Source organism: Cyclopterus lumpus, chromosome 9, assembly GCF_009769545.1.
Source record: "Cyclopterus lumpus isolate fCycLum1 chromosome 9, fCycLum1.pri, whole genome shotgun sequence".
In the NCBI taxonomy this organism is placed as follows: domain Eukaryota; kingdom Metazoa; phylum Chordata; class Actinopteri; order Perciformes; family Cyclopteridae; genus Cyclopterus; species Cyclopterus lumpus.
The window spans coordinates 11,665,833-11,693,629 of NC_046974.1; the positions used below are offsets into that span (position 1 = coordinate 11,665,833).

General features: G+C 41.4%; 1 protein-coding gene across 6 annotated transcripts; it reads right to left on the minus strand.

Annotated features, from left to right (window-relative positions):
• Positions 1–388: 388 nt before the first annotated feature.
• Positions 389–27,582, minus strand: gapvd1 (GTPase activating protein and VPS9 domains 1). Of its 6 annotated transcripts, none has more exons than XM_034541106.1 (28): positions 27,419–27,582; positions 21,491–21,700; positions 20,310–20,577; positions 19,631–20,203; positions 19,459–19,542; positions 19,231–19,365; positions 17,992–18,184; positions 15,710–15,867; positions 15,260–15,389; positions 15,044–15,169; positions 14,718–14,891; positions 11,997–12,134; positions 10,706–10,840; positions 10,014–10,133; positions 9,617–9,694; positions 8,486–8,832; positions 8,269–8,356; positions 7,434–7,466; positions 6,790–6,861; positions 6,555–6,683; positions 6,326–6,452; positions 6,098–6,210; positions 5,288–5,447; positions 4,961–5,148; positions 4,314–4,527; positions 3,880–3,952; positions 3,574–3,771; positions 389–3,273 (listed from the first exon to the last, which is right to left on the minus strand). In XM_034541106.1, exons 2-28 carry the CDS (start codon positions 21,673–21,675, stop codon positions 3,133–3,135), a joined length of 4,380 nt encoding a protein of 1,459 aa, XP_034396997.1. In that variant the 5' UTR covers positions 21,676–21,700; positions 27,419–27,582; the 3' UTR covers positions 389–3,132. The 6 variants fall into 6 exon arrangements, with proteins under 6 accessions (XP_034396997.1, XP_034397001.1, XP_034396998.1 ...); XM_034541107.1 differs by having other exon boundaries at positions 3,133–3,273; positions 15,710–15,864; XM_034541108.1 differs by having other exon boundaries at positions 3,133–3,273; positions 10,706–10,837.
• Between the last annotated feature and the right edge of the window lie 215 nt (positions 27,583–27,797).

Below are 27,797 nucleotides of genomic sequence, written 5' to 3' on the forward strand. Positions count from 1 at the left end.
CCCCTATGAAGAAGTTTATGATGAAAAAAAAAAAGATGAGTATTAAAAAAGGCAATCGGTGAAGTAAAGAGGGCTTTTAGATGAGGGGATATCTCCAATTACAATCCACCGTACACTTGTCAGCAGTAATGAAATGTTTGCTGAGAGGTTGCTATTTGTGGCTGCTAGATTGGATGATGCTGCTCCACTGCCCCCACTTACAAGTATATTCCACGCATAAATTTCCCTATCATCTCTTCTATTGTGTGGACTGTCAGCCAGATATACCTACAACTGTCCCAAGAAGCCTGAGAATAATTAAACACTGTTGTGTACAATAGGTACGACATTCTCCCCTTGTAGTGGAAATGTATCGCAAGAGTCACATAACAAGAATAAAAAAAAAAAATAAAACTTCTGCTTCTTTTATTGTTTTTAAAGAATCACATAATGCATTAATCACAGTAAAGACAAAACCCGCTTTCCCCGCATGTCGTAATTGTGCAAGCTTACAATTAAATGTAAAATTAGATGCAAGATGTTTCTTTCTCTCTGCTCAGCTTTTCAATTCAATTGCACAGGGAGCAGAGCAGTAACGCTTTGAAGAACAGACCAAGTCTTTAGTCCGTACACTTGACACTGCGGCCCAGTGGTTTGCATACAATCAGAGCTCAAATGAAGTTGCCATCACAGCCATGTGCCTATTTGTGTAAATAATCTGGTGTTTTGATCAGTTTTGCTTCTAGGGTAATCTGTAGCTGCTGCGACCAGCTATCTGAGGAAAGGCTGAAACGTTAGCCAGGTCCAAATAATTTCATCCGATTTGTGCAGTATGCATTTCCAATTAAAGTGACATCACACAAACCTAATTAGTATAGATGCAACCTGCAACTTGATTTTCCAGTGCATGGTTTTCTCATCAAATTGATTACAGAGACGCTGCTAGGAAGCATACTGCACATACAAATCTGGTGTATGTGCTTCTGTAGACAGATATATAAAATGCATTTGTGATGTTGCCTATAAACTGTATGTGGAAGCTTAAAATATTAACAGTCAGGTGCTTAACTCGGCTACTCAAACTTTATTCTTATCAAATATCTTTAGGTTAAATGACTGTAAAGGCCAGAAGTAATGACATTTAAAAATACACTGCTCCCTGTCAATTTCTTTTCAGGCAAACATCTGTTTTGTGCAAAATTAATCGAGATTTGATATGCAAGTATCGGACACAAAGAGAAGCTTTGCATCCTCTTGCAGGTTCAATTACTGGCTTGTGGCAGATGCTAACTCTATTCTACTGTTTATCATGATTGAGAATGTACAGACCATTCAATGACTTCATGCAAGAGGAGGCAGAGGGTCAACCAATCAGACGATCATCTCACACACACTCACTAGATAAAAACCACGCTCACGCACTACAACAACCACTTTTAGCATAAACTGAAAGAAATCAGTAACAAGTGAATGGTGTTGATTATTTGCTCTTCTACCCTACTGTGTATTGTGCTGTCAGGTCAACTAACGTGAAAAGTAATGGATCGCCGGAAACTACAACACATGTGGCACGCCTGTGCACAAAAATGAAGCAGAGGATTTCAAGAGGAGTTTTAAGTCATTTCTGGATAATTAAAGACATGCTTGTACTACACTTGGAAATATACAATGACACTGGGATATCACAGCACGCCAAATTGGGGAGAAAAAAAGAAAAGAAATAGAAGTGCACATAAGCACGAGTCCCTTACTTGAACGTATGAGGTAGAAAGCCAATATCCAATAGTTTACTAGCCTGCCCGGGTCACATGTGGCATCTCAGGTACAATATTAGAAACCAAAATTAATTTGTTCGCCAACAATGGCTTGTGTTGATTAAGGGTGATCTAACCACAACAAGCATCCCAGCAGGTCAATATCCAACTGTTTTACTATTTCTTACCAGTGCAAAACTGATCCAGTACTCTGTTGACAACCAATACAGGACAGTCAGTCAGGCTCATTGGCTCCAACTCTGAGGTAGGATCTAGAATACCAGAGGGGACATTTGTTCAGATTCATTAAAGGGACGAAGCCATGACAATCAGTGATGTGGAGATGCCCATGTTCCTGCAGCGAGGGCTGGACAAAGGTTCCTCAGAGACGTGGTTGGCCCATTGGCGTGAGAGTGTGAGTGTGTGTGTGTGAGTGAGTCAAAAATAACTACCTGTAAAGAGCGCCCCACATCAAAAGGCACAATTTCAATATTTCCATAAATGCCACCACTAATCTGAATGAGTTGACCCTGTATCATAATCCCCACCTACTCATTGCTAAGGTGCCTTCCTAACTCAAGCTTTTCTAGAAAGTTTATTATAATTACACCATTTGCCTCAGACATCTTGAATGGGCATGATATGCATTTTTTTAATTAGATAAACAAAGGCATTAAATAGAATTACGGAAATAAATACATTTTATTTCATATAAATATGTGGGCCCTTAGTCAAAATTGTCGCTGACACTTTTCTAGGAATAAGATGAAGTAAACAATTCATTGAAACAGCTGCCCTACTTGTTTGATACACTTACCTTATGAGTAGTATGATTATTGTGAATTAATATCAGTTTTTATGAGTCTCTAAATCCCATCAGTAACTACCGCACACTGTAAATCCCAGAGTTACAATGCCTTTAATGAACATTATATTGTAATTTAATTGGAAGCCCTTCCCTCTCACTCAGTGGGGAATAAAAAGATCAGTGATCACATCAAGGAAGTCTGGTCCCCTTATATAGGATTATCTTTTAGATTGATTTAATGTCATAATGGTAATTGTATATTTATAAAATTAATACAGACCCCAAACGTGAAAGATGATTGAAGAGACAAAAAGGAAATATCCAAATCAGGTTCAGAGTTAACATCTTGCCAATTTTTCCCTAAGGCCGTTTTTTCAGCACGGCTAAAACCTGGATTTGTCCACATACATACATACAGTAATATATATTTTGTACTCTTTCAACGTCTCTGGCTATGTACAAGCTATACAAATAAAGAGCAGGCTGAGGGCCAGGTTTTATAAGCTGTGCAGAGGGAGCAGTTGGTTGGGAAGTCTCCAAGTCTCCCGGCTCCTTCCCCCGCAGTCTGCCCATACAGGTGGCTGTTCTGCTTCACTTGCGATCGTCGATGGTCTTAATGAATTCCACCGCCGCGGTGAACTGCATCCACCAATAGCACTCCTCCCCACTCAGCCGGCTGGCATAGAAATTATTGATGTACTGAACGGTGGACAGCAGGCAGGGCGGGTTTGCCTGGAGGGGAGGAGATGTAGGGATGGGCCCACATTAGCCGCCGAAAGAACCTCACGCAACGCCGTACGGATTACAATCATAAATATGTAAATATGTAAGATATATCCACACAGGTTAGCGGATAGCAATTTTTATGATGCAGTCATTTGGGAAATCATGTTGTGATGAGTATTATTAGTCTTCATTTCCAAAAATCTGTCAATAAGTGATCAATGAAGGTCGAAGAAAGAGTTTGTTTAACTATACAGCTTAGTGCTGACTGTGCGCTAACAACGTGTGGAACAGTAAGAACAGACTTACCCTGATGAGGACAAAGACAAGTACGGGGACAAAGTCATCCGCTCCAGGGACGGAGTCCTCATTGGCCAGACTGAGGAGGTTCATGATGGTGGAACACATGCGCAGTATACACTGGACTTTGTCTCGTGGCGTCTTATATGCATTGATGGTCCTTATCTCAGACTGTGCAGAGGGCCAGGGAGCCTCCTTCAGATATACCTAAAACCACAAAAGTAAAATAAATCAATTTAAAAAAAGAACATGAATAATACGGGGGTTTTTTTTCCCTTCTCCACAAATGAGTAGAAGTGATCACTGAGAAAATACCTCTGGGATTTGAAGAGCTTTATGATTGGCCGTCACAACTTTTATGAGTCGCTGGATATGTTCATGCAAAAGCCTGTGAAACAAAACAACTAAGTGTATCACAACAGAGAGAGTGCACATGCTGCCCAATCCAACACAACCTAAATATTAAGCAGCTTATTTGAATTCATCTTCCTCACTGGTTGTCTACTGATTGATTAAGTGGCTTCAACACTTCAGAAAAATACACACACAAAGCATCCTGGCTTGCAAGTACATGTTAGCAGCTAGGTTTATAGCATCATACTTACTATATGTTGTTGCTCAATGAAATAGGCCTGACCAGATTTATTATTTTATGAAGATTTAAAAACCTAAATATCATCAGAAAAAACACAACCAATAATGTTTTGAGTACTGCCTAGTGTGACACTGGTGTCATTGTAGCTACTCACTGGTCTCTGAGACTATCTCCATCCAGGTTGGGGTAGAAGGCCAGTTTGAAGATGCGGTTCATAACGCTGCGCTCAATAGCCATCTGGGCATCCTGCAGCTGGTCCTCGCTAGCGTACTGCCAAATGGCATCACGGGCCATGGCACCATACAAGTAACGCAGAAAATCCTCCACTGCTGCCGTCTTGTCATCTGATGCTGTGCACCCCTGGAACGCTGGAGGGGAGCAGAGAAACAGCAGATGCAACACCAGCACAGGACGTAGCTGCAGCCTCGACTGGATTGTCTGAAGTGAGCTTGGAAGGGATGTCATGTACAGGCATATCAAAATACATGGAAATAAATTATGTGATAGCTGGAATTAATCTCTACTAATAGGTCTGGCCAAACCTAGAGTAATGTTATGTTAGATGTAATTACATTGTCAAACTTAAGACTTTGGGGATGGACTGCCTATGTATTTAAATATACTGTAAGGGGTCACCACTGCCGTTTTGTTATTGCTTTTGAGTGGAATTGGAAAAAAAATCATTGTAATGTCAGAAACCACAGAAAATACAACGGCAGGAAGGTCAGGATTTTCTCTAAAGTTCATAACAAGTCGATATGCTCTTGTTAAGTTACACTGAATGGGAAAATGTGGCGATACCTTTTATGAAGTCAAGCATCTTAGACTCCATGTGTTCAAGAAGGAGCCGGACACACACGGTGGTGAAGTAGCGGTTAGCCACCTCCTTGTCTCTCAGCACCCTCTGCAGGAGCCTCTCCAGGTGGGCCTGGGAGGTCTGCAGGCCCTGACGACACCTGGTTAGATAGGCTATGTATGGGGCCCGCTTTCTAAAAGGAAACACACAGAAATGTGTATTCTATTATTGACACTGTATTGCTGGCTCTCTGTAGTTGCCTAAAACAATCACAATACGATTGTTTTAGGCAAATACAGGTGCCACGAGTGACTCTGCAGTCCTCCAGTTACCTGTAATCCTCCGCAATGGCAGCCAGCAGCTTCCTGCAGGTGCGTGCGTCGAAGCGGGTGACACAGCGCGTTGTCTCCTGGATTTGGGCCATCTGGTTCTTATCCTGAAGGTTGATGGCCTCTGCTAGCTGGATCTTCAGGAAGCAGACGATCTCATTGTCTGAGAAGGGACGATAGGGAGACAGCATTAGACAACACTGCTCGCCACTCACAAAGGAACGGCTGGCTGCTGTAATCTGATCAACCTGCTGCCTCTACATGACAATGTGACTGATGGCCACAAAGATGGAGTCTTGTGGTTCTACTGTTGAGCATTTAACAGGATGTCACTTGATTGTGCCTGCTCCTGATGTGAAAGTGGTGCCCTGCAGAACAGCTGTGTGGAAAGCACATTTTGTTGTGCAGCATCAGCATACTTGTATCTTTCTGTTAAAATGTTGAAACAATATTAATGTAGGTGGTTACACAAGTAATTTAATAAGTAAGATGGTTTAATGTGGTATTTAAACAGACACCATATGGAGTTTCTCTTTTAACCTCCCCACGCTTTCAACCATGCCCCAAATCTTGGAAGGCGGGTCAGAAGGTGAAGGTGGTACAGATAGGGTATCTTGCTTTAGGACATTTTCAGAAGGTTGGATGCTTGCCAACATTAAAGGCTTGCACCCTGCTCCCTGTCGAGGGGTTGGACAAAGACACTGAAAGTCTAGCTGATAGTACCAACTTTAACGGTTGCTATGACCAATTATTAGTTACCACAGCAGCACTAATACAGGATAGATTAAGCATAGATGCAGGAGAAATGGCTACCGTCAGAGTCCATGTGGTCAGGCAGCCCGTTTCGTGTGGTTGCAAGAGCCATGATGGGCAGAGCCACCGAGTCTGCAGAACACAATGCCAACCTCAACTTCTTCTTTGCATCACTGGAAGACACAAACAAAATAAATCTAACTAACAGCAATGGCTAAGAATATCCGTTAAGTAAATTGGAAATGGTTGAGTGACTGGATTATTAATTGGGTTTGGTGGTTTTCTGACCTGAAAGAGAACTTGCAGTCGTGCTGCTGTGCTGTCTGGCTGGCTGAGTCTGGGAGGTCATCAGTGGAAATGTTCTGCAGAGGGTCTTCTCTAGGAGAGTCATGCACGCTGTCCTCAACACAAAGATCTGTAAACATGGACACAAATAGGCAATTTATTCAATGCATCTTCTGCAAGTGTACAATCTGTAGTATACATATATAGAACAAAAACAAGCGTCTGTCCTGACCTCCTGTACCATCATAAGAAGCTCCACCTGTGGCTCCATCACTCGGGCTGGTCCGCTTGATGTTCCTGTACTTGTCCAGAATGTCTTCAGCTGCCTGAGCTTGAGAGCTCTGTCTGGGCAATGGGTCATCTGATAAACCCACCAACACAAGAGATACATTAGAATGAAACCATCATAATAGAAACAATTATTTTGTCCCCAATTAGGAATGTATTTTTACCAAACCAGGACCGACCTTGTGGGACACGCTCTGGTGCAACGTCGTCTTTCTCATGCTTGTCTCTTTTCCGAAATGCAGCTATCGGAGCTGTTGGGGAGAGACATGTGATTAGTGAGTTGACACCTCTTTCACTATCGCCGGATAGTGCTTCGCCTGCTGATAGCCACTTTGGTCAATCTTTGGTATTTTCTTTCATGGATTGTATTGAGACAAAGAACTCTCAATGTAGGATGTATGGTATCATACATTACCAGAAAAGGTCTAGTGTAGAACTTAACCAACATCAAAGCCAAATAATATTGAAATGGTAAATTTAACCATTGTTTCATAGCAGAATATCACAAAGGTTCAATGTATTTCATCATAAAAAGTCCAGTTGATATAGATGTAAATAGGCCCACTGATGCTTATCCTATTAACACTAAGGTGCAAACAGGACACACACACTTTGATATTCTCTAGTAAAATGGTAACATTCTAGCAAAAAAAGAAAAAGGGGTGCTAAAACAAATGCATGAATGAGGAGTGTGGGCGTGTGAACTCAGGCTACAACCATGTCACATCACAGCTCTAAGGCGACATCTACAAAGCAGCATGGGTACGCAGCCGCTGGCTCCAGCAGTCAAGCTAGCTCAATGATGACAGCTTGGAAGCGTTACCTGGGACATCACTCTCAGCCGTCCAATACAGCACTGTGAGGAACACAACAGACAGGGTTGGCCTTTCACACACGGGCTGCAGTCTGCTGGACAACTGCCTGTGCATCACCATGCAGAGCAACAGGACAACACAATGGACTCTACAGAGGTTTGGCTAGAGATTGGTGGTCTAGGCTTCATGGCTCTTTACTTTTCTACGTGAACACAGTCCTCCATTTTATGAATATCAATGTAATGTTTGCTTAAGAAACAACATTATCTCAAAGAGTAATAAACAGCTATTCTGTGTGGGCACAGCTCATTATTTCCCAGACAGATGTATGAGAGACGGTTATAAAGTAGAACTGCAACAAGAGATGTGTCATCTATCAGTGCTGATGACAGAAAAGGTCTATCTAATGACCATTAGCCGCTGGCTGACAGCACTGCTGGGAGGGCTACAGCCACACGATCTACACAGCTAAAGCTCCTCAGATGACTGATTAGCTTTGAAAAGTCTATATAAATCTACAGCCAGTGAGACGCGAGAGGAAAAGGACTGGACACGTCTCTGAGGTAACTTCAAACAACAATAAACATGATTTTCCAACTGGTGCATCAGCGATGGCGTGGACAATATGGATCATCATTCTCTTTCTCACATTATAAATTGGTTTTCGCTCTGCTCTTTAAAGTGTGATATTTCCTGTCCGTTGTGATTAAGAGAACGTTTTTTCCCGCAACAAAACAAAAGGAGCGCTGCAATCAAACAGATTGCTTTCAAATATATAAAAGTTCATTTTAAAATGTAGACAAGAGAGCATGCTTAAAGTGACCGAGTGTGTTGTTACCTTACCTTTGGGAATGGCTGAAACAAAACGCTTCTTCCACCACGGCCTGTTGCGATCAGACTTCTCGTCGTCACTGTCTTTTCTGTCCTCAGCCTTTGGATAGAAATGACCAAGACACACTGAGACACTAGCAGGAACATTATTACACACACACAACAATCACTATAAAAGAAACCATTTTTTAAATTTATATATCTCAATAGCGCCTCTGTAACTGGTTACCTCTCCTTTTAGAGAGTCCTTGCTGGGGGACGAGGACGGTCCTAAAGCGAAGGCCCCGGCAGGGTCACGCTCTTCAACCGCTACCCGCCGGTTAAGGCCGGGGTCACTTGTGGGCCGGCGCCCTGGGCACACAATGTCAGAGCTGCGGCTACGAACCAGCTTGTCGGGGAAGGAGTGGCGCTGCTTGGTGTGCTCCAGCTCAGCCTGGGCCAGGCAGTGGGGCATGAAGTGAGAGTGGCGCGTCTCCTGCCCCAGGGCACTGGCTTCAGGGATGGGAGGATCAGGGGGAGGGTGAGGGGGCCTAGCGTAGTGCACTTTGGGCCTCACTATTGTTCCAGTGGAGGAGCCTGAGGTAGTAAAAGAAAAAAAGGTTGAGGAAAATTTGAGAAGAAAAATTTAAATGGATCATATTTAATGTTCCCAGTGCACAATCTTTAAGTTACTTACTTACCAAAAAAACTCCACAAAGACTTCCCGAAGTAGATATTTGTTTTTAACCGTTTTTACATCCTTAAATATACTAATGACATTCTACAAGTATCACTGCGAGGATTGTTGTTCTGTACCACAGAATATCACTTAGTGGCTAAACGTTATAAAACCAGTCGAAAGAAACCACCTCAAAAAGGTGGGGGCGAGTGCTAAAGAGAGATGTTCGTGGGAGACGAGCCCTGGGTATAGGTAGGCCACCTGTTCCAAGGGTAGACTCTCCTGAAAAGCTTCCAATGGCAGCCTCGTGCCATGAGCACAGTGGGACGAGGGGACAGTGCCAAAGAGCCTGGGGTGAGGTCTCTCAACCTGTCATGCCTTCACCTTGCCACAGACACAAAGCCAGGACCATTCCTCTCACACAGTTTCAACCTGCACTACAGACAAAATGCACAGTAACAAAGACTGTGGAGAATAATGTGGGATGCTAAATGGGCCAAATTAAATGACATTTAAATTTGCACTTATTGTATGACCAGCAATTGTGTGTGTGTGTGTGTGTGTGTGTGTGAGGGGGCTGAGGCATTCTTTTGGTTAATTCCATAGAGCTCAAGCTGTGACCCCACGACATTAGGGTAGGGATTAAATGATACTCATTTCTATCTCTGATTGGCTGTAGAGCATTCTGGGAGTGCAAATTACCTTCACCAGAGGAGAGGGGATCGAACATGGCCAGTAAGGAATCGGCCTGTGACGGAGGAGATGTCAGATGGTTTGCTCCTGTAAAAACACAAGAGGATACGAGACAATTAAGAGCATTTACTAAATTAGCCACTGATATACAAATGTAGATTACCGTTATCGTTCAGAACATTTAGTTCAACAGATAATAGCCGGGTGATTCCCCAGGCAGAGCAACAAAGAATATCTAACTTGAACTTTTATGACGATTACAGTGGTTGAGAACTAAAACAGTGATTTAGCTCGGTGGCAGCTGGGCGAGTGACAGGGATTGATAGCTCTGGCTGATGATGGTTGGATCAGATAGACACTGAACTGATGGCTTAGCTAGCATAGCGGGGATGTGGCACTCTCCTACCGTGGCCTGACTCCTCCCCATCTGGACTGGTCACAGAGTCCTTCCCTCCAAAGTCTGAGCTGCACTCTGACCGCAGGTCCTCGATCTTGTTGGGGATGTCTTCGGAGGTTGCACTGATGCCTGTATCAGGAAATAACAGCAACACAAAAACAGTAGAGTTGACATTTTGGACAAAAGAAACTCAATACAGTAAAATACTTTGACGTTCAATGTTTCTCAAACAAAAGAGGATACTTTTCTCTTTACTATCCAGTATGCTCTCCCTCTCAGATGGGAACCCAGTGGGAACTCCAAATTGGTAGTGTAAGCTCCCATGGGTAAGGGGAAAGACAAAGATAAGAGTGATCATCAGATGTAGACTATCCATTGGCCAAATCCCGTGGGACGTTTTCCTGTGAGCTGAGCCACGAACATCACTGCTGGCTTCTTAATCTAGGATACTACTTCATGCGTGTCAACATAGCATGACCACCTGAGCCCAAGGAAAAGACAACCAGCAATAGCCATCCAGAAAAAAAACACATTGTCCCATTACACTGGTTAACAACACTCCATGATTGCTCTACAGACTCAAGGAGAGTGACAATTGACAAGTCGTCAATTTAGGAAAAAATTAAATAAATAAAAAAGGACTAAAAAGCAAACACCAAAAAATGGAAGTGATAAGAGTGAGAGTGGAGATTAGGTTATACCTGAGACAACACTGAGGCCTGGTGTGCTAGGTCTCGAGCTAACCTCTCTGACCTCTGTGTCATCGGAGGTGCTGCCAACACCTGAGCAGCTCTCCAGCTCCTGCAGACGCTCCTCCTGTTTTAGGTCCGGAGCTTCTGGAATAGGACCCAAAAGGAAAGAACAAAAAACATTTTTTTTTTTTTTTTATATATTTTGATTTAAAAAAAAAAAGACCAAGAAAAGAGTGTACTTTTCTAATTAGAAATGTGGATGAATTTAAAAGAAACTCTTGGCAGTTTGCAACAGATGATGGCCATTCTCTCTTTCCAAACCCCCCTCTGTTATGATCATTGGGAAACCAAGTGTGCACATATGCATGAAATCAAACAAAGCATACATTATCATGTCTTATAACAGCCAAACCAAACCATAAAGCTAGTACGGCCAATTCTTTGGCTACCCAATGGAGCTGTTGGGTCGAACCCAGAGGCTCCATACTAACAGCAGTACTCATTTGCATGCTCGTTAGTAATAATGTGTTGGGGAAGTGCTCTTCAGAGTGTAGTTTTCTGCTGCCTAGCCATGAAACAAGCGTTCTACTCCAAGCAAGCATCCGATCGTGCTCTTACGGAGCAGAACAGGGGTAGCAAACGGAACAAAAAGCAATCAAGACACTCATGCATGTCATTTCTGCACATATTGGAATGCTGTACTACTTCAATTAACATAAGGCCCAGGCTTTTCAAAGAAACACTTAACGCTGTTAATAAAAGCACTCTACTGAAAACACAGGTTTAAAAAAAAAAAAAAGGGGGGAGTTAAGCACATAATTTCTCATTATTAAAAAAAAATGTATATGCATTTGGATTGATCAAATGCATATATATATAAAATCAGCCAGAGAGAAATTTAATGTTAAGTCTGGAAGATGAAACTGACGCTGTGTAAACTGACTGAGGACAGCTGCTGTCCTTGTGCTTCCATCCCCACTGCTCCACCACAGGTGCACACACACCTGGTGGTCCCTCTAAGGAAACCCTGAGCTGCCTTTTACTGGCACATGCAGATCTGCCCTGAAAGACAGGCTAGTGCACACAAATGTGATGACAGATGCACTCACACATTTTTAGTATGGAATGCCGGGCAACCACACCTGGTGTCTCAACCCCCACGATATCAAACAAACATAAATATGCATACATAGACACACATGCATACAAACACACATTTGAGACCTTCATGGAGATGAAGTGTAAAAATCAAGACTATAACCAAAGCAAACAGTCGAACGGAGCAAACCTGGCTCCCTACCCGAGTCACTGGGAAGGACTTCCACGCTCCAAGCCTCGCTTGTGGTCTCCGAGATGGTGGAGCCGTAGGGGTCCAGCAGCACTGAACCCGAGCCAGGAAGACACAGCAGGCTGCCGAGCATGTTTTCCGCAGCTGCCCCTGGGAGCACAGAGAGAAAGAGACAAAGAGTTCATCTCCGTCCACAGCATGAACCAGCTTTTTATTTTGCTGGAAAAGTAATAAGTCCCCTCTATAGTGCCAAAGTCATCATGAAGGCATCTTTTTTAACTTTACCAAGCCTCTATTGGTTATTATTGTTAAATTATTCAGATTATAAATATTTACAGATTATATTCTGTAGTGGTATTCTTATATGTTGTTCACACTTAGTTCCATTCCATAACATATTGTAGTACTAAAGCTTATTTTTATCATTTGGTTAACTGATTTATCATTTGTTTTTTCATTTTACAAATTAATTTTGACCATACAGTTATGATAAAAAAAAAAATTGTAAAAATACATTTTCTTGAAATGAAATCTTCAAATATCTTTTTGACTGAAACTGTTATTTGAACAATTATTTAAAGTTATTCGTTTCAGCACTGTATGGTACCGAATGTATTAGTTTCACATGTAATATCTTTAAAACAGTTTCATCACCTTTGCTGTTTGCCTTCAGCTCTGACTTTAAAACAACACTGTGAAACAGCCTGAGATAAGCAAAACATCCTCTCTGAATGGTGTGTGGATGGGACTTCAACGCATACAGAGAGCATTGGAGGTCACGTGCATGTCATGCTGGGGCCCACAGGCACATATACCACTGTGCCAAAGGTCAGAGGTTAATGGTAATATCTCACCCTGCCCCGGCCCCTAGGGCCATGACTTTGAGCTGTTGATTAAGCCTTGCATTACTCACAATCAAATTACCGCTTAGCCCACCCTCCCACAATGTCCTCAGCACGATGTCCCTCCATCTCCATTTGGGAAGCCGTGGCTTAACAAGGCGGAAGAATGCAGAGGAGCTAGCAGGTGTGAGTGGGAGTCAGTGGCCCAGGCTCAAGACCAAAAAGTCGACCTGTGGTAGCCGCGCCCCCTGGTATCTCACGCTTCCACTTCATAGCACACACACACACACACACACACACCATGAGCACACATACATGCCAGCACCCGGGCAACAGTGTGTTCTGCTGTTGGCGGGGGCAGGGCTCTCATTGGCGGTGGGAGAGCACTATCCCGCTGTCCGTGTTTACAGTCTTCAAGGTAGGGGCGCAGAGTAACTTGTCTTTCAGGTGGATGATTAAATGAGTGGCACAACAAGAAGTGAAACAATTAGAATTTCTGCCTCATTATCATGGTAATCTTATCAGTGGGATAATGAGGTATTAATGGATATTTAATGTGCATCTCATAACCCAATCCCTTGGAGAAAACACATAAGGAAATTGCTGTAAATTCACTTAATGATGGAAAAGTCCCCCAACGCCATATTCCGAAGAATGAAAAATGGTGGATGCAAATGAGAAGGAACCAAGGTCAATAAGACTGCAGGGACTGAGTGAATGTCAGCGAGACAGAAGGAGAGAGATGGGCATGGGGAAGGCTGTGAAGAACAAGACTGAGGCAAAGGAGACAGGAGGGTCTGAATATCTACTGAAGAAGATGTTTATCTAATACAGTAGATCAGCATATTAGGCTCACGCATGTACTTATTATCTACTGCCACTGTCATTATGCAAGCTAACTGCAGGATTTACTTCCAGAGACACTGGACTATAACTTGTTTTGCCCCTAGAGTCCATTGTCTATCTTTACGGGTCCACTTCATTAGTCTATTTTATCAATTGGAAGATAATTGCATTGCAGTATAAGTTTTTTATTTTATTTTTTTAAAGTCAGTGGCAGTAGAATAAGAACAGACAAATAGTATGAAATTGTTATTTTTTGCTTCGTCCTCAATTATGATTAAATTAATATCATTCTGCATTTTTTTCTTCAATTAAAAAGTTACAAAAAAAAACTGAGATATACTGTATTACTCAAATACTCAGCATTGTGTAAAACTACGATTCGGCAGTGAGACAAGGAATTGCAATGCATTTGGAAAACAAAGACACATTTTATACATCCACCTAACATTGTATCAAACCATGTGGATGAAAACAACTAGAAGCACTGGCCAGTGTTTTTTGTTTCAGATCATGTAGTACTAATGATGCGTCTTCATTACTGATTTGCAATTAAAATATATATATATATCCATCCATCCATCCATCCATTTTCAATACCGCTTATCCTCATTAGGGTCGCGGGGCGCTGGAGCCTATCCCAGCTGACATAGGGCGAAGGCAGGGGACACCCTGGACAAGCCGCCAGTCCATCGAGGGCACATGTATATATATATATATATATATATATATATATATATATTTTTTTTTTTTTTTTTTTAGATCAAAGAAAACATTCATGAGAAAATGTGAAAGCAGTGCATTTCTTCATAGAACCGGAGGAACCTGAGGTGAATTGATGACCTGCCTTGTGATGCTATTTCCCCCACATACCACAAGATGATGACATTTCCCTAAATCTACTTAATCAACAGTCAGGGAAGATCCCTACGTGTGGTAAATTCATCTCATAAAATGGCAATGATCACATGCTTGATCACGCTGCGTAGATCAATCAATTTGCTTCGTGATGCAGGAAGTAAAGTAGGTTAAATAAGCCATGCCCAACCTGCTATTTCCTGCAGCCGATCTTCATCCATGTTGGGGTCAAAGTCACTGCCGAGCACATCGGTGCTCCAGGTTTCGCTGACCGTCTCAGAGATGTCGCGATCATCTGTCAGACCCATCATGTCTCTAATCTCAAACTTGCGCAGTTTGTCATCCAGGTTGTCCTGAGTTGTAGCTGAAGGGAACACGCAGTATGTTAGACAGGGCTTGCTCCTGAAAAACTTTCAGCTGGAATCTTTCTTAACTTGTGTCCGGTTACAAAATTGCGGTAGCCGAAAAAATATATATTTATACTTCTTTTAGCAGCATTCAGAAATATCCACCGACCCTGTTCATGCTCCAAAAGCTGTAGTGCCTCCACCCCGTTGCTCCCCGACGGTCCGGCTCCCAGCTCAGAAACAGACTCTCCTTCCAGGTCCAGAGAGGACACAGAGTTAGAACGATTGGACGGGCCTGTGGAAAACAAAAATCATGAATACATACGCAAGATATTAGTTGATAATTATTTGTTTAACTATATGTGTCTTCGGACTGCAGACTGACCCTCTGAGATGCCCTCCAAGTTGTCACTGCAGAGGGAGAAGCGAAGGGTTTTGTCTGGTTTACCATGCTGCTTAGTATCATCAGCATGGCCATCCCCCTGGGTCCCATCAGCCATTTGCAGGTTCAAAACCTAGAGAATAAAAAGAAATCCCTTAATATATATATATATATATATATGAAAATATATATTGTGTTTGTTGCCAACTTGCTTTGAGTCATTCTTGCTTGTGACATTATCTCATTCAAAGACAGCAGGTGACAGTTAAAGTTGGATAAGGGAGTTAGTTATCCATGAGATACAACATTGCAACCACACACACAAAGCACTGGAAAAGGCATGACATCGACTGAGAAGTCTTATTCCCCTTTAGTGATGGGGAAAATATGGCATTTAATCCATTACATCATCATCTCTCCTACAAATGAGTACATTAATTCAAGTCACATTACCTCATTCTCTGACATCATCCCAGGGACAGACTGAGGACCAGTTCCTAGTGAAATCACCAGCACCTCCTCTGGCATCAGCTCCTGTAGGGACTCCTGGGAGCTGGCCTCTGCCTCCCCCTCCTGGGCTATGTTGGTACGGCTGCGGCTACGGGCAGCTGCTGGTTGGTAAGTTGGAGGGAATTAGTAGGGAAACCACTGTAGTATTTCCACAAACAATCAAACATTAAAATCGTCAAAAAAGCTCTAGCCTAGAGGTGGAACCTAGAGGAACAAGACTCATCTGGTATGTACCACCAATGCTAAATTCCTAAGTAATGAGAATGAGTTTCACAAAGAAAATGATTCCTTATGTAGCTATACATTAGTGTGACATTAAAGACAAATATATGTATTGTATTTAGAAGTTAGAAAATAGTTAGTTTATAATGGCTACATTTTTCAAATCTGAAAATTGTATTCCTACCGTACACCTTTCAGTGCAAAGGCAGCTTTGCCCATGATGTCCCAAAAAACAAAAGATGAAATATCTACTATCATCTTTTTTTGCAATGCTAGAATATAGAAATGTGAAAACATTGTGCAGAAAAATATTACAAATATTCCCTATTGATATCATTTGGTATGTCCTGTGCTGAAACGTGGTATTCTGTGCATGTTGAAATACCAATTGACGTGCTTTCACAATGTTTCCAGGTTTGAAATGGAGGCCTGACGTAATGAAATACTTCAGCAGCACATGACATTCATACCACTCTGAAGACATATCTCAGCCCTATGTTTCTGTAGCTTTTGTACATGTGCTGCTTTGATTATGTCGCTCCATCCTCCAAATATGTTTTAAGAACAATAAGTACAGCACCGGGTTCTATACAAGTTAACTGAGGTTCTGAATTTGCACGGGATGTCTGGTACTCAATTCTCCAATCAACACAAAATAATTACATAAAGGCACTCATCCTCAATTGTTTTGCGTTCTCAATAACAGCGTTTCTTATGATCAATGCTTCCATCAAAAGTATGTATAGGGACTAAACTATTTGAGGAACATGAAAAGTATGCGGGTCGCACGTTCAATAACAACATTCTCTGTCAAGAATTCTTAAGAGAACTGAAAATGAAACACTGTACGTCCTCCAATTCATTTACAAACACAAAGAGCAATATAATTCTTGATAGTATCACCATAAATCATTTTAATCCTCCCTTTATATGAGATGAGTGGATGCCATCATGTTCTATTAAGAACACAACCACAGAGCTACAATTATTGTGGGAAGTAATTGCGGTAGTGTTGCTTTGATTTTGACCACAACTTGACCAAAAGGTGGAAGATAAGATTTTTCCCCCCCCCCACTCTACCTGGTAATGAAAAGCCATAGTCTGCCGGATGAGGAAGCAAAAAGGGAAAAACTTAGAAAACGAAATCAGTTGAAAAACATTGCAGCTCTAATAATGAGCAAAAGCACTGTGCACGGCAAAGCAAGCATGGTGAGAGCACATGGACAACAGCCGTGCTATGCTACATGAGTTTTATCTCACGGGCAACTTGGTTAGAAAACAGTTACACGGGTTATGTCCTCTCCAGCTCTAACACGACTGACAGGCTACCCACCAAAAGGGGTTACTAATGGAATGTGGGCAGACAGAGTCGTGGTTGTGGCGTCCCAGGATGTTATAGCGGCTAAGTGTTGTCCTGGTCATTCAGTGGCAGCACAGGAGAAAAGGAAGAGGACAAAGTCGGGGGTTGGAGAAAGAATACACCTCAGAATTTGTAAAGTATTTCAAGTATCAACTAAAGATTGTGTATAAATGTCATATTTCAGAGTAGCAAGCACTAGTGATTCATTTCTAATTATGGGGGTGTTGCTACAGCATCATTTGTCTTGAAAATGCTAATGAAGGTAGTAGTCTATGCATCTTTTCCATCTATTCCAATTAAAATGAGTTCATTTATATTTGGTAATTTAATTGGTTGTCATTTCTGTAATTGAGCCTCAATCCAGGCTATGCTAATTATCTTTATAACAAGCTGAGAAGAAGCTCATTAGCTTCCGATAAAACACAGGCCTTTCACTAGTCATCCCTACTCAACTCTACTTGTTTATTATGCTTCTCATTAGGCAAAATATTACACTTTCATCTTCTAGTTCAAGTTTCAAATAGTCATATTCCTTTAAAGCAAACTATCATTCAGATCCTCATATCGGGAAATTACAAGAGGTTGCATCACTTTAAGTATATTGATTCTAAAAAGTGGCAGTGACACAGGTTGAGGTAGGTACCTATGGGGAGTCTGTTCTTCTTGTTGGCAGGAGTGGTAGCTGGGGAGAGCTGGGGGGTGTTGGAGGGAGTGAGCTCCAGACTGTTGCTCTTCACAGTTCGAGACTGGGGCACGTTGGCAACCAGGTTCTCCAGAGCCATGTGCTCCTCCTCCCGAAGGTGGTCCCCTGCCATCACATTCCGCACAAAGTCCACCTATCCAGGAAGTGAGAAACGTTATTCTTGAGACCGTGATGATAAATCAGTCAGTAGGAGTAAACAGTCCTTAGGAAGGGTGTAAGAAGTCAGTGAACCTGAACTGTATAAAACATGGGAATACACAGGTTTATGAGAATTGAATGATGAAAGTTCAAAGGTTATTTTAAATGGAAGGAAAGAAATCAACACAAAAACCACACACAGCTTTCACAGACAAATAAACCATGTTTATGTCCCGACATAAAAAACATAATTAACTGATAAATATATTATACATTGAAGTCACACTGAGTCATGCATGAGCTTTCCCTCCGGACAAATGTCTGCTTTGTTTGCTCCCAACTCATCTGCGATTCACATAGACTATGTAGGCTATTTTTAACTGAATGAGCCTCGACACGTTACCTAGAAGAACAGCGCCAGTCACATATTTAGTAAAGCTTTGATGTCCCTCTACCGGCATTCAAATGACTCACTTGTGTAGCTCCCTTTTTAAAATGGGATCTACATAGTTAGGATTGAACTGCTAGTAATTTACTTGTAAACAGTGCTAAATTATGTACTGTGACAATAGGTTAAGGTCAATAATTATGCCGCATATGCCAAAAGCAGAAGAGCTGCAATGGCAATTTGTTGTACAAAAACCATAAACTAAACTGACTGGAAGACACAAGCAAGATATTTGCATAACAACTACCGGTACTACAAACTCTGGCTGAATAGTTAACACTTGCATCAACATCCCTAGTCTCACAAAAAAGACAAATATTACATCTCCAGAAGGATGTGTACTGCACATATTAATATTGTTAGGCATTTTTATTGTTTTATCCATCACCTGTAAATTAACTCAGCATTGGAACATGCTTAAGAAATTGTAGTTGTTTCAGGAAGTTATGCAAATGTATGCAGAAAGTCAAATCCCCCTGTCTGTAGAAAGTACCTTAAAACGCCTCGATCTTCAGGTCAGCCTGTAACTAAAACTTTCAAATGGTAGCTAAAGATACATTTGGATATTAATTGCAGATAATTGAAGAGCCTACCAGCACGAGCAGCTGATTATGTGAAATATAGACCGCAGTCCTACTGAGGCCTTCAAGAAGGTTCATTGAAGACATGGGTGGGGTCTCGACTGCTCTTCCTCCAATCACCACATCCAGAAAGGCAGCTACACAACTCTGCAGACAGAGGCGAAGAAGTATAAATTAGAACAAGGAGAAATAAGTTGCGCTCTGGCTGGAATTAAATAACAATTTCTATAGTTCACAAACCTTATCAAATTTAGACAAACTGCTTTTACGTCTTGGGTCCGCATTGTCATCGGTCATGGCCAACTGCTGCAAAAGCTGCCCCACCTGTGTAACAAAGAAATATGCAATATCAATTTTTACTGTAGAATGCCTCCCCCACATGTGTGAACAGGATACTTGCTGTGCCACTAACCTGCATTAGATTGAAGCGGGCCACTTCATTGATGGGGGCATCTGAGATGATGCCATACTGCTCTGGGTTAACTATAGCTGGGCAGATGAAGCAGGTCAGCAGCAGGTCTGTACACATGGTGCGCACCTCGCCCACCTCGAGACGCTCCACACATGACAGAGTCTTGTACATCTGCGACACAATCCAGCGCAGGCTGTGGGGAAAGCAGTAGGTGTTCTGCTTTAGGTAACCAATAAACTTGTTGACCAGAGCTACCAGCTTGGCTTCATTGTCCTCCACAGCTGCCTGCACCCTTTGTTTGTAGCCCTCAGAGCCCTTCTCTCCAAAGCGTTCCTGCTGGGCCGGAGTGAGGCGCTCTGTCACCTTGGCTGGATCGATCTCCAGGTGGTCTTCATCTTCCACCAGCAGCTGCATAATGGGTTCATGGAGGGTGGCGGTGAGGAAGAGCTTGGCTGAGTACAGGCCCTCGGAAAAGAGCTTGAAAAGGATGCTGAAGGCACAGGTACCCCGTCGCAGAAGGCGGCGAGGGTTGTCACTCTCTTTCAGTTCAAACTCAACCAGATATCTCAACACCTGGGGAGTTGGCAAGAAAGACAGTTGAAAAACATGTCATATTACTTTGAGGCCTTTAAATTGTTTCACACATGTGTTACACTAAAGACAGGTACGGGCCACTGACCTGTAGCAGGTAGCTCTCATCTTCCTGCATGATACAGTTACCATAAAGTGAGGTGAAGACTGTATAGGTGACCCCCTGGGTGTGCTCATGGCTCAGCTTCTCTCCTGCCACCAGACAGGAAGCCACCAGTCTCGGGTTCTCCCTTAACCTGGCCATGAACTCGCCATAGATTGTCTCCTGGAAGCCCAGAGTCTTGTAGCCATCAACAAACTGTGTGTCTTCCAGCATGTTGGCATGTTGGCAGCATTCAGCCGGCGAGGCCTCCGCACTGTAGAACAGAGTTGTTTCATTATTACTAATGTGCAACATATAACACCCTGTGTAGCAACTATCAGTATATACTGTAATTGCCTCTCACTAAGACAACTAGATCTCACCCCACATACCCATGGTGGGTATAAAAGGTATGATATCCCAGCTTTTCTATGTGGGAGACGACGCATCATCCAACCTTGTTCTCACTGGCATATCAAACTTTAGACAATCAAGTAGATGCATTCGATTGTACGCTCAAAGATCAAGATCTCACTTGCTCTGCATCTGCAGCTCCAACTGACAACGGATCTAAACTGTAGTGGCAGTGCCAAGTGCACACAAGAACACCATACATGCAAAATTGTTCTTACCAGCACAATATAATTTACATCCAGATCACTATGATAACTCTTATTTGAATGAGTATCAGACCGATATCCAATATCAGTATTAATGCATCTCTAGAAAATGCTCACCACATCCTTGAATTTGAAACACTTTTTAGCATTTTTATTTAGTAGTAAATAAGGACAGATTTTTCATTTACCAGTATTTTAATGATTTACTGACAACATACTGTATATTGCTGTCTTTCATTCAAAACTGCTTTCTGTTGACATAAGTAAACCAAGAAACAACAATACTAAATGACAGGCATGACACATATTGTCCTTTATATACCTCCTTTTGGGTACAGATTTAAAATAGTACAACGTTTTGTATTTATCTATGAGTTTTAGAGGTGTTTTTAATCTTAGAGAGACAGGCTTACCGTTATCCACCTGGCTACAGCTCTGTACATTATGCACACATGATAGACATGATATTAAAATCCATCTTCTCATCTCACTTTTGAAAGCATATTTCCCAAAAGGTTGATCTATTCCTTTTAAAAGGGCCGAGTGGATCATGATGGCAGGTCTGACCTGGTGAGAATGAGACGATCAAGGTTGATCCTCTGCTGTTTGGCAATCCATGCGGCCCGGTACAGTCTCTCAGCTGTCTTCAGTACATCACTGTTGAGCCTCTGGATCAGCTGTTTCTCCGATGCCACGTACAGCCGCTCCTGCTTCAGGTGGTGGGCCAGAGTGTGGATGTCTGGCTTCACCATCTTCACAAGCAGAGAGGTAAATTACCTGAAAAAACAAAAAAAAAGGTCAAACAGATGAATACCTGGTACTTAAACTGATCAAAAGCTCAAATAAAATAATTATCAAATGTTGGAGCAATGTCACATGAGCAAGAAAAATAAAAAGACATGTCAGATGTTTTGTTGTGTAGTAGTATATAGCATGTGAACACAGTTGTATTAAGTCCACTGTGGCTCTGGAGTGAACCTCTGATAACGTCAATAGGGCTATCTCAGCGTGTGGTTAGAGACACGATTTATAATAAAAAACCTGCAATTTAAGTTGAAACAAATCAATGAATTGATTAGTTGATGCTCAAAAGGTTAGTTACAACAATTTTGATAATCAATTATTGTTTGAGATATATCAAAGAACAACACCTAACAAGCTTAAGAAGGATATCACAGCCTCTTCTTCAAACTTGAACATCCTTTTTTGTTTCTTCTTTTTTTTTTTTTTTTTTTAAATCGGTCTCCAGCAAGTCCCCACTTTCTGGCATTGGACTTGTAACAATGTTGTGGGACTCTAGCGTGTGTATTTACCAAACAAACACTCCGATGAACCCCAAAGAGTTAGCATCCTGCACTTGTTCCACTTGTGATGATATACTGAATTTAGGTTATTTAGCAAACGAAAAAAGGAGCAGAAAGTGGTTCCCTTTTCTGTAAAGTCACACATGATGCTCGCATCACGCGAGGAAAGTGATCATTTGCATTCCATGTGTTTCACACACTGGCCCAACGACAACAACAAAAGCACGCTTTTTCACAAGCTTCAGAAGACGCCAAATAGCAGAGTATGCAAATCCCCCTCCCTTTTTCCAGATATACACAGCCAAGACATACAACCCAAGCTGAGTGCATGAAATTTGAATGATTTCTTGGTGAATCATTTGCACAAAAGCCTCTTTGTGGCTGGTTGCTAACATAGCAAAGACAGCTTTAACTGTGGAGTTATGGTTCTGGGAGAAGAATTAGACTAGACTGGAGAAAACTGCCTCAGTGTGGGAATGACTGCAAGGCAGTGCTATTGTTCACAAGCTAACAGACAACCACAGCGTTAGCGTTGATGTGTCTGACAAATCAAATTGGTTATACAGCTTTAAATACATAATGATCGCCTCCACATTGAACTCCTTGGGTAAACCAAGAATAAACAGTTATAACATATCTGCAATTACCGCGTACATTTTCAGGTCAACTTAAAAAAACTATTTTAATAAAATACAACTTTTCTATAAAAGAAACATATGTGATTGTGTGGTTCGGGGAGAAAAAAATAATGCATATTTATTTCTTCACAAGACACAACTGATCCTTATCCCATGAGAAACATCATAGCCTCCCGGGGGCTGCAATAGATCAATAAAAATATACAAATTTAACAAGCAAGTAATCACTTATTTGTCAGGAGAAATATGAAATATTTCCCAATAACAGTTTTATATCAAAAGGCATTTGTGACTTGTACTATTTCCTAAGATATTAAGACTAATCAAATAGTTGAAAAGTAATCAATATCTAACTGGATGAAAATAACGGCAATGCTTTCCCTTAAGTCCCTTTTCATAGTCCACACTATAAAGTAGTTGAAAGTAGTGTGTTTATTAATATAGTTGACAACAACTACAACTCATCCTGTGGGGAGCCTGATCAGATAGAATTAATGGAATCGAACATCCCCCACATGCAAATTGTGAGGCCCTGGAAGAAACTGTCAAATAAATATCATGCTGTGTTAGATCTGAGCAAGTTATTTTGGGTGATTTGAATTTAGATTGGCTTTCAAAATACTCTCCCAGACTACTACAAGAACTGTGTTTAGAGCATAATCTACATATAGTCCTACACACCAAAATAAATAAATATAATTGTCTTAAAAATAGCTTTACGGTCATGAGGGTATGTAGTAATAATAATAAATGTATTGATATAGCACCTTTAAAAACAGGGTTTACAAAGAGCTCTACATAGAAGCAAGGTAAAAACATATCAATACAAGTAAACATTTCAGAAAATACATGAGGCAAAGGAGACAATGCCATATAGGCAATGAACACAATAGAGGAATAGAAAATTACAAATACAAAATAAAGCAGAACGGACAAACTAAAATATGGGAACCAAAGAACTGCATAAAAGGACGACATCTTGGAGGTAATAAAAGGTGTACCAGTCCGGTTTTGGGGAGTGGAGTCAGCAGGAGTAGTGAGTGGTGGCGACATGAGTTAGGTCTTAACTTGGGCTGCAACTAAAAATGATATATATATTATTCTTATTATTAATGGACTAATTGTCTATAAAATATTAGAAATTTTAAAGAAAGTCCATGGTCTTCAAAGTGCTTTTTATTCCGACCAATTTTATCAGCACTTAACAGTAACATTTTGGCTTTTTATTTACAAAAATGATAAACTATTAATCAAGAGGTATCAAAGTAGTTGTTGGTGCTGTATTACTTGAACGCGTACACTACTTGGTAGGGGCTATAACTTATTGTAAAGTAATCTACATTTAGGACCTTTCTAGATTAATAGATCTGGAGGGCAAATAAGAAAGGTACATTTTATTTTGTTTCCATTTCTCATACTTGGAAGGAAGTGAAAAAACAACGAGACTATTGAGTGGCTTGCATTCAGGTATTTCTCATGGCCTCCTGTGCCTGTCAGCTCCAATACAACACACTGCATAAAGCCACCTGGTGAGTCAGTTATGGAGAACACTGAGGAACTCTAAAGCAGAAGAGAAACCAAACAGACTGTGCGAAGGCATGTTCTCCAACCTTGTTGTGTTACAGTGGTAGTTGTGGCGGGACAGCCACTGAATACTGTTAACATAGTGACCAGTCGTCATCCATTACATCAGCACTAACATTATATAGTCATAAGAGCCAGGGCAAAGAAAGAATAGATTATTTAAAATACAAAAGGCAAGTCTAACCGATTGAGTTATCTAATGACAAAGTTTTAAAGTTCAAAATAATGAAAGTAAATATAACATAATATCACAGCACCTGAGCAAATGTGTTTGGAAAACATAGTTTAACATTAACGTTTTGGGTCGGCTGTAGCTCGTGGGGGGGCGTGGTCATCCCGTAACCACAAGGTAGCCAGTTTAAGCCCCGCTCTCCTCATAGTTGCATGTCGAAGTGTCCTTGAGCAAGACACTGATCCCTCAGTTGCTCCCCGGGCGCTTCACTGCAGCCCACTGCTCCTTATTAACTAAGGATGGGTCAAATGCAGAGAAGAATTTCCCCACGGTGATCAATAAAAGTGTCAATTTTCTTTCTTAACCACCAGTCTGAAATAAAGTTTTATATTTAAATTTAAATATGTTGTACGATGAGAGTGTACGTGTAACTGGAGTCAAATTCCATGTACGTGCACACAATTAGTATAATCAGCAAAAGAAACGTGCTCAGGGTTCTCCAAAACTTATATTAGCTCTTTTTTTTTCTTTCGTGCTGATCCCATCCGTGACGAACCGTGAGTGTTATGTTCCATTGCCCCCATTAGTTCGGGTACTGGGCAAGCAAGCATTATTCTATCTGCCCCGACTCAGATTTAACCTGCAGTCTGGGGATTGAGGAAGCGACCTTGTGGCCACAACGCTAGCTTCTCTCCCCTTATGGCCACCACAACCAAAGGAATGTTTGAAAATGTCCACCAGCTCAAAGATAGCAACGCTGTAGTGGTGCCAAAGAGAAATGCACACGATACATGTCCCAAATCAGGGGCAGAGTCTTACTAAATCCTTCCTAATACCAAATATATTATGAAAGGAGAAAAACATCTGTTTCATGTTGCTCTTCCATATTAATTTGAGAAAACAATGTTGAAGCTGGAGTTCTTGGTAAAACTCCACTGTTTGTAATTGTTATCAGCTTGGATATTTAGTTAATCACAGGGCGTTAACTTGAAGTTGTATGGATAAACAGTATTTACCATTAACATGGATCACTGTTTAGAATACCAGTCACTCATCAGGTGCTAAAGTTAAATGTTACAACTTGTACAAGAGACCTGGGAATCATGGAAGTCAACCCAGTTCACCACAGGGGCTGCCACTGTATCTACCATCTTCAGGGCAACTTCCTACTATTAGAAGTGTTTGATTTGGCCAGTAGATGAGGAGCACCAGAGTGCACATTACTTTTGGTCTCAGTCAGGACAGCCCTTCTCAACTGGGCATGATATGTATGTCTACAGATTGTAAAGCCCTCTGAGGCAAATTTGTAATTTGTAATTTGTGATATTCTGGCCTTCTGCGAGACCCATGAAGGTGGGTCAAACCATGTGTTGTTGCCCAAGACATCCAACCTACATTATTGAGTGAAATGCTTCAAAGAAATTATGAAAACAATGGGTTTGCAGTATTAAAACAGACATTTTTGTCCAAACCAACATTCGTAAGATGACAGCAGCTTTCACGACAAAGTGAAGCAAACGGCGCAAACACATACACACCAGCTCGGCAGTTCAACATCCTCTTAACTTACACAACATTGCAGTCATCTCCTTCTGTGACTGCAGAGGGTTAGACAACTGTACATTGTATATAGTTTGGTATACATTGTAATCTGCATCAACTGAAATTACCTGTTGTTGGTTATCTTCTAAACGTGCAGTATTGTGGTCATCCGACAAGTAAAGATGAACCTACTAAGTAATAAATGAGCCTTAGAACTATTATAAATCCAGTTGCAAAGCAACAAGCATGTGATCCCTTCGTCACACTGGAATCAACAGAGCTGATTAAGACTTATTAATACAACAAAGTGAGATACTGAGACTGACTTCTGAACCTATTAAAAGGCATGTTCTGCTGTGTAAGGTGAGGTGGCATTTGACACTGGGCATTAATGTTAGTCCTTTTAAAAAGGTAAGCAAATACAGATAGGATAATTCAGGATCAGTATACTACGACAGCAGTTATTGTCAAAGAGGGAGGTAATGACTGTATATTTAGGTTGTAATATTATATTCCATCTTTTATCATGGAAGCTTTAAGTCACAACTTCACAGAGCCTTCCGGTCTTTTATAAACATGTTTTGTCTGGCAAACATTAAACACTAGAATGTATTAAATTTGATGATATAAATCAGCACGATGTATCGTGTGACTACTAACATTGGCCTGACAAGCCTACCGATACAAATACTGTCATTAGAGTGGTTAAGTTATTAGGCACCAACTGAAGCTCGACATTACCTTCACGGGATTAAAGGGTGGGTGTGGGCACACTTGACACTAAAGCTACAACATTTTATAGTGTCCTTGATTTGATAACTTACAAGCCAATCGAGATTTAGCCAACACATCGAGAAGCGTAGGTTAAGTTAATGTGTATTGCCGTTTGTTAGGCTACATTAGCTACCATCAGACGAGCTGAGAAACATATCAAATAAACCACGCATCAACTGACGTTAAATGCTATGAAGGAAACCGACACAAACCAAGACACCCAGGTGCTAGCGACACTGTTAACAGCCGAGACTTGGCTTGTGTTGGCACTGATTTGAGAAGAAGCACAGACAGAAAACTGGTGAGCTGGCCAACCCGAGCAGGAGCCTGCTAACGTTAACCAAGTTGAACTCGTCTTGCTAGTCAAGCAGGGTGAGCTAACGATGAGCTAGTTAGCTGCGTTAGCTTAGCTTTAGGCTGCAAGCTCCCCAATGTCCCAATCTGATTAGCGCAACATGCTAACATATACTCAGCAACTTACCGGATGTGATTAGCGTTCACTGGTTGTTCACTATTTCTCTAAACACAGCCGATCGTAAGATTTCTCGAATCAAAGTAATTGTGTGTTGGCGGTTAGCCGTCTCACACTGGCTTCTGCAGGAGCGAACAGTGCTGTCATTTGCTGTCATCACGAGGAGACCTGCGCACCCCGCATGCGCAAAGGCTTGTTAAAGGAAGCTTTTCCACCAACAGGGCGACACGCCATGGTATTTATGCTGTAACAATAGTTTGTGCAATTTATGACAAATTCAACAGCACTTTGGAAAATGGAAAACTACATACTCAAACACACATTTGCGGATAATATGATTCACAAGCTATATGTCATATCTTTCTGGATAACATCTATAACAAAATGT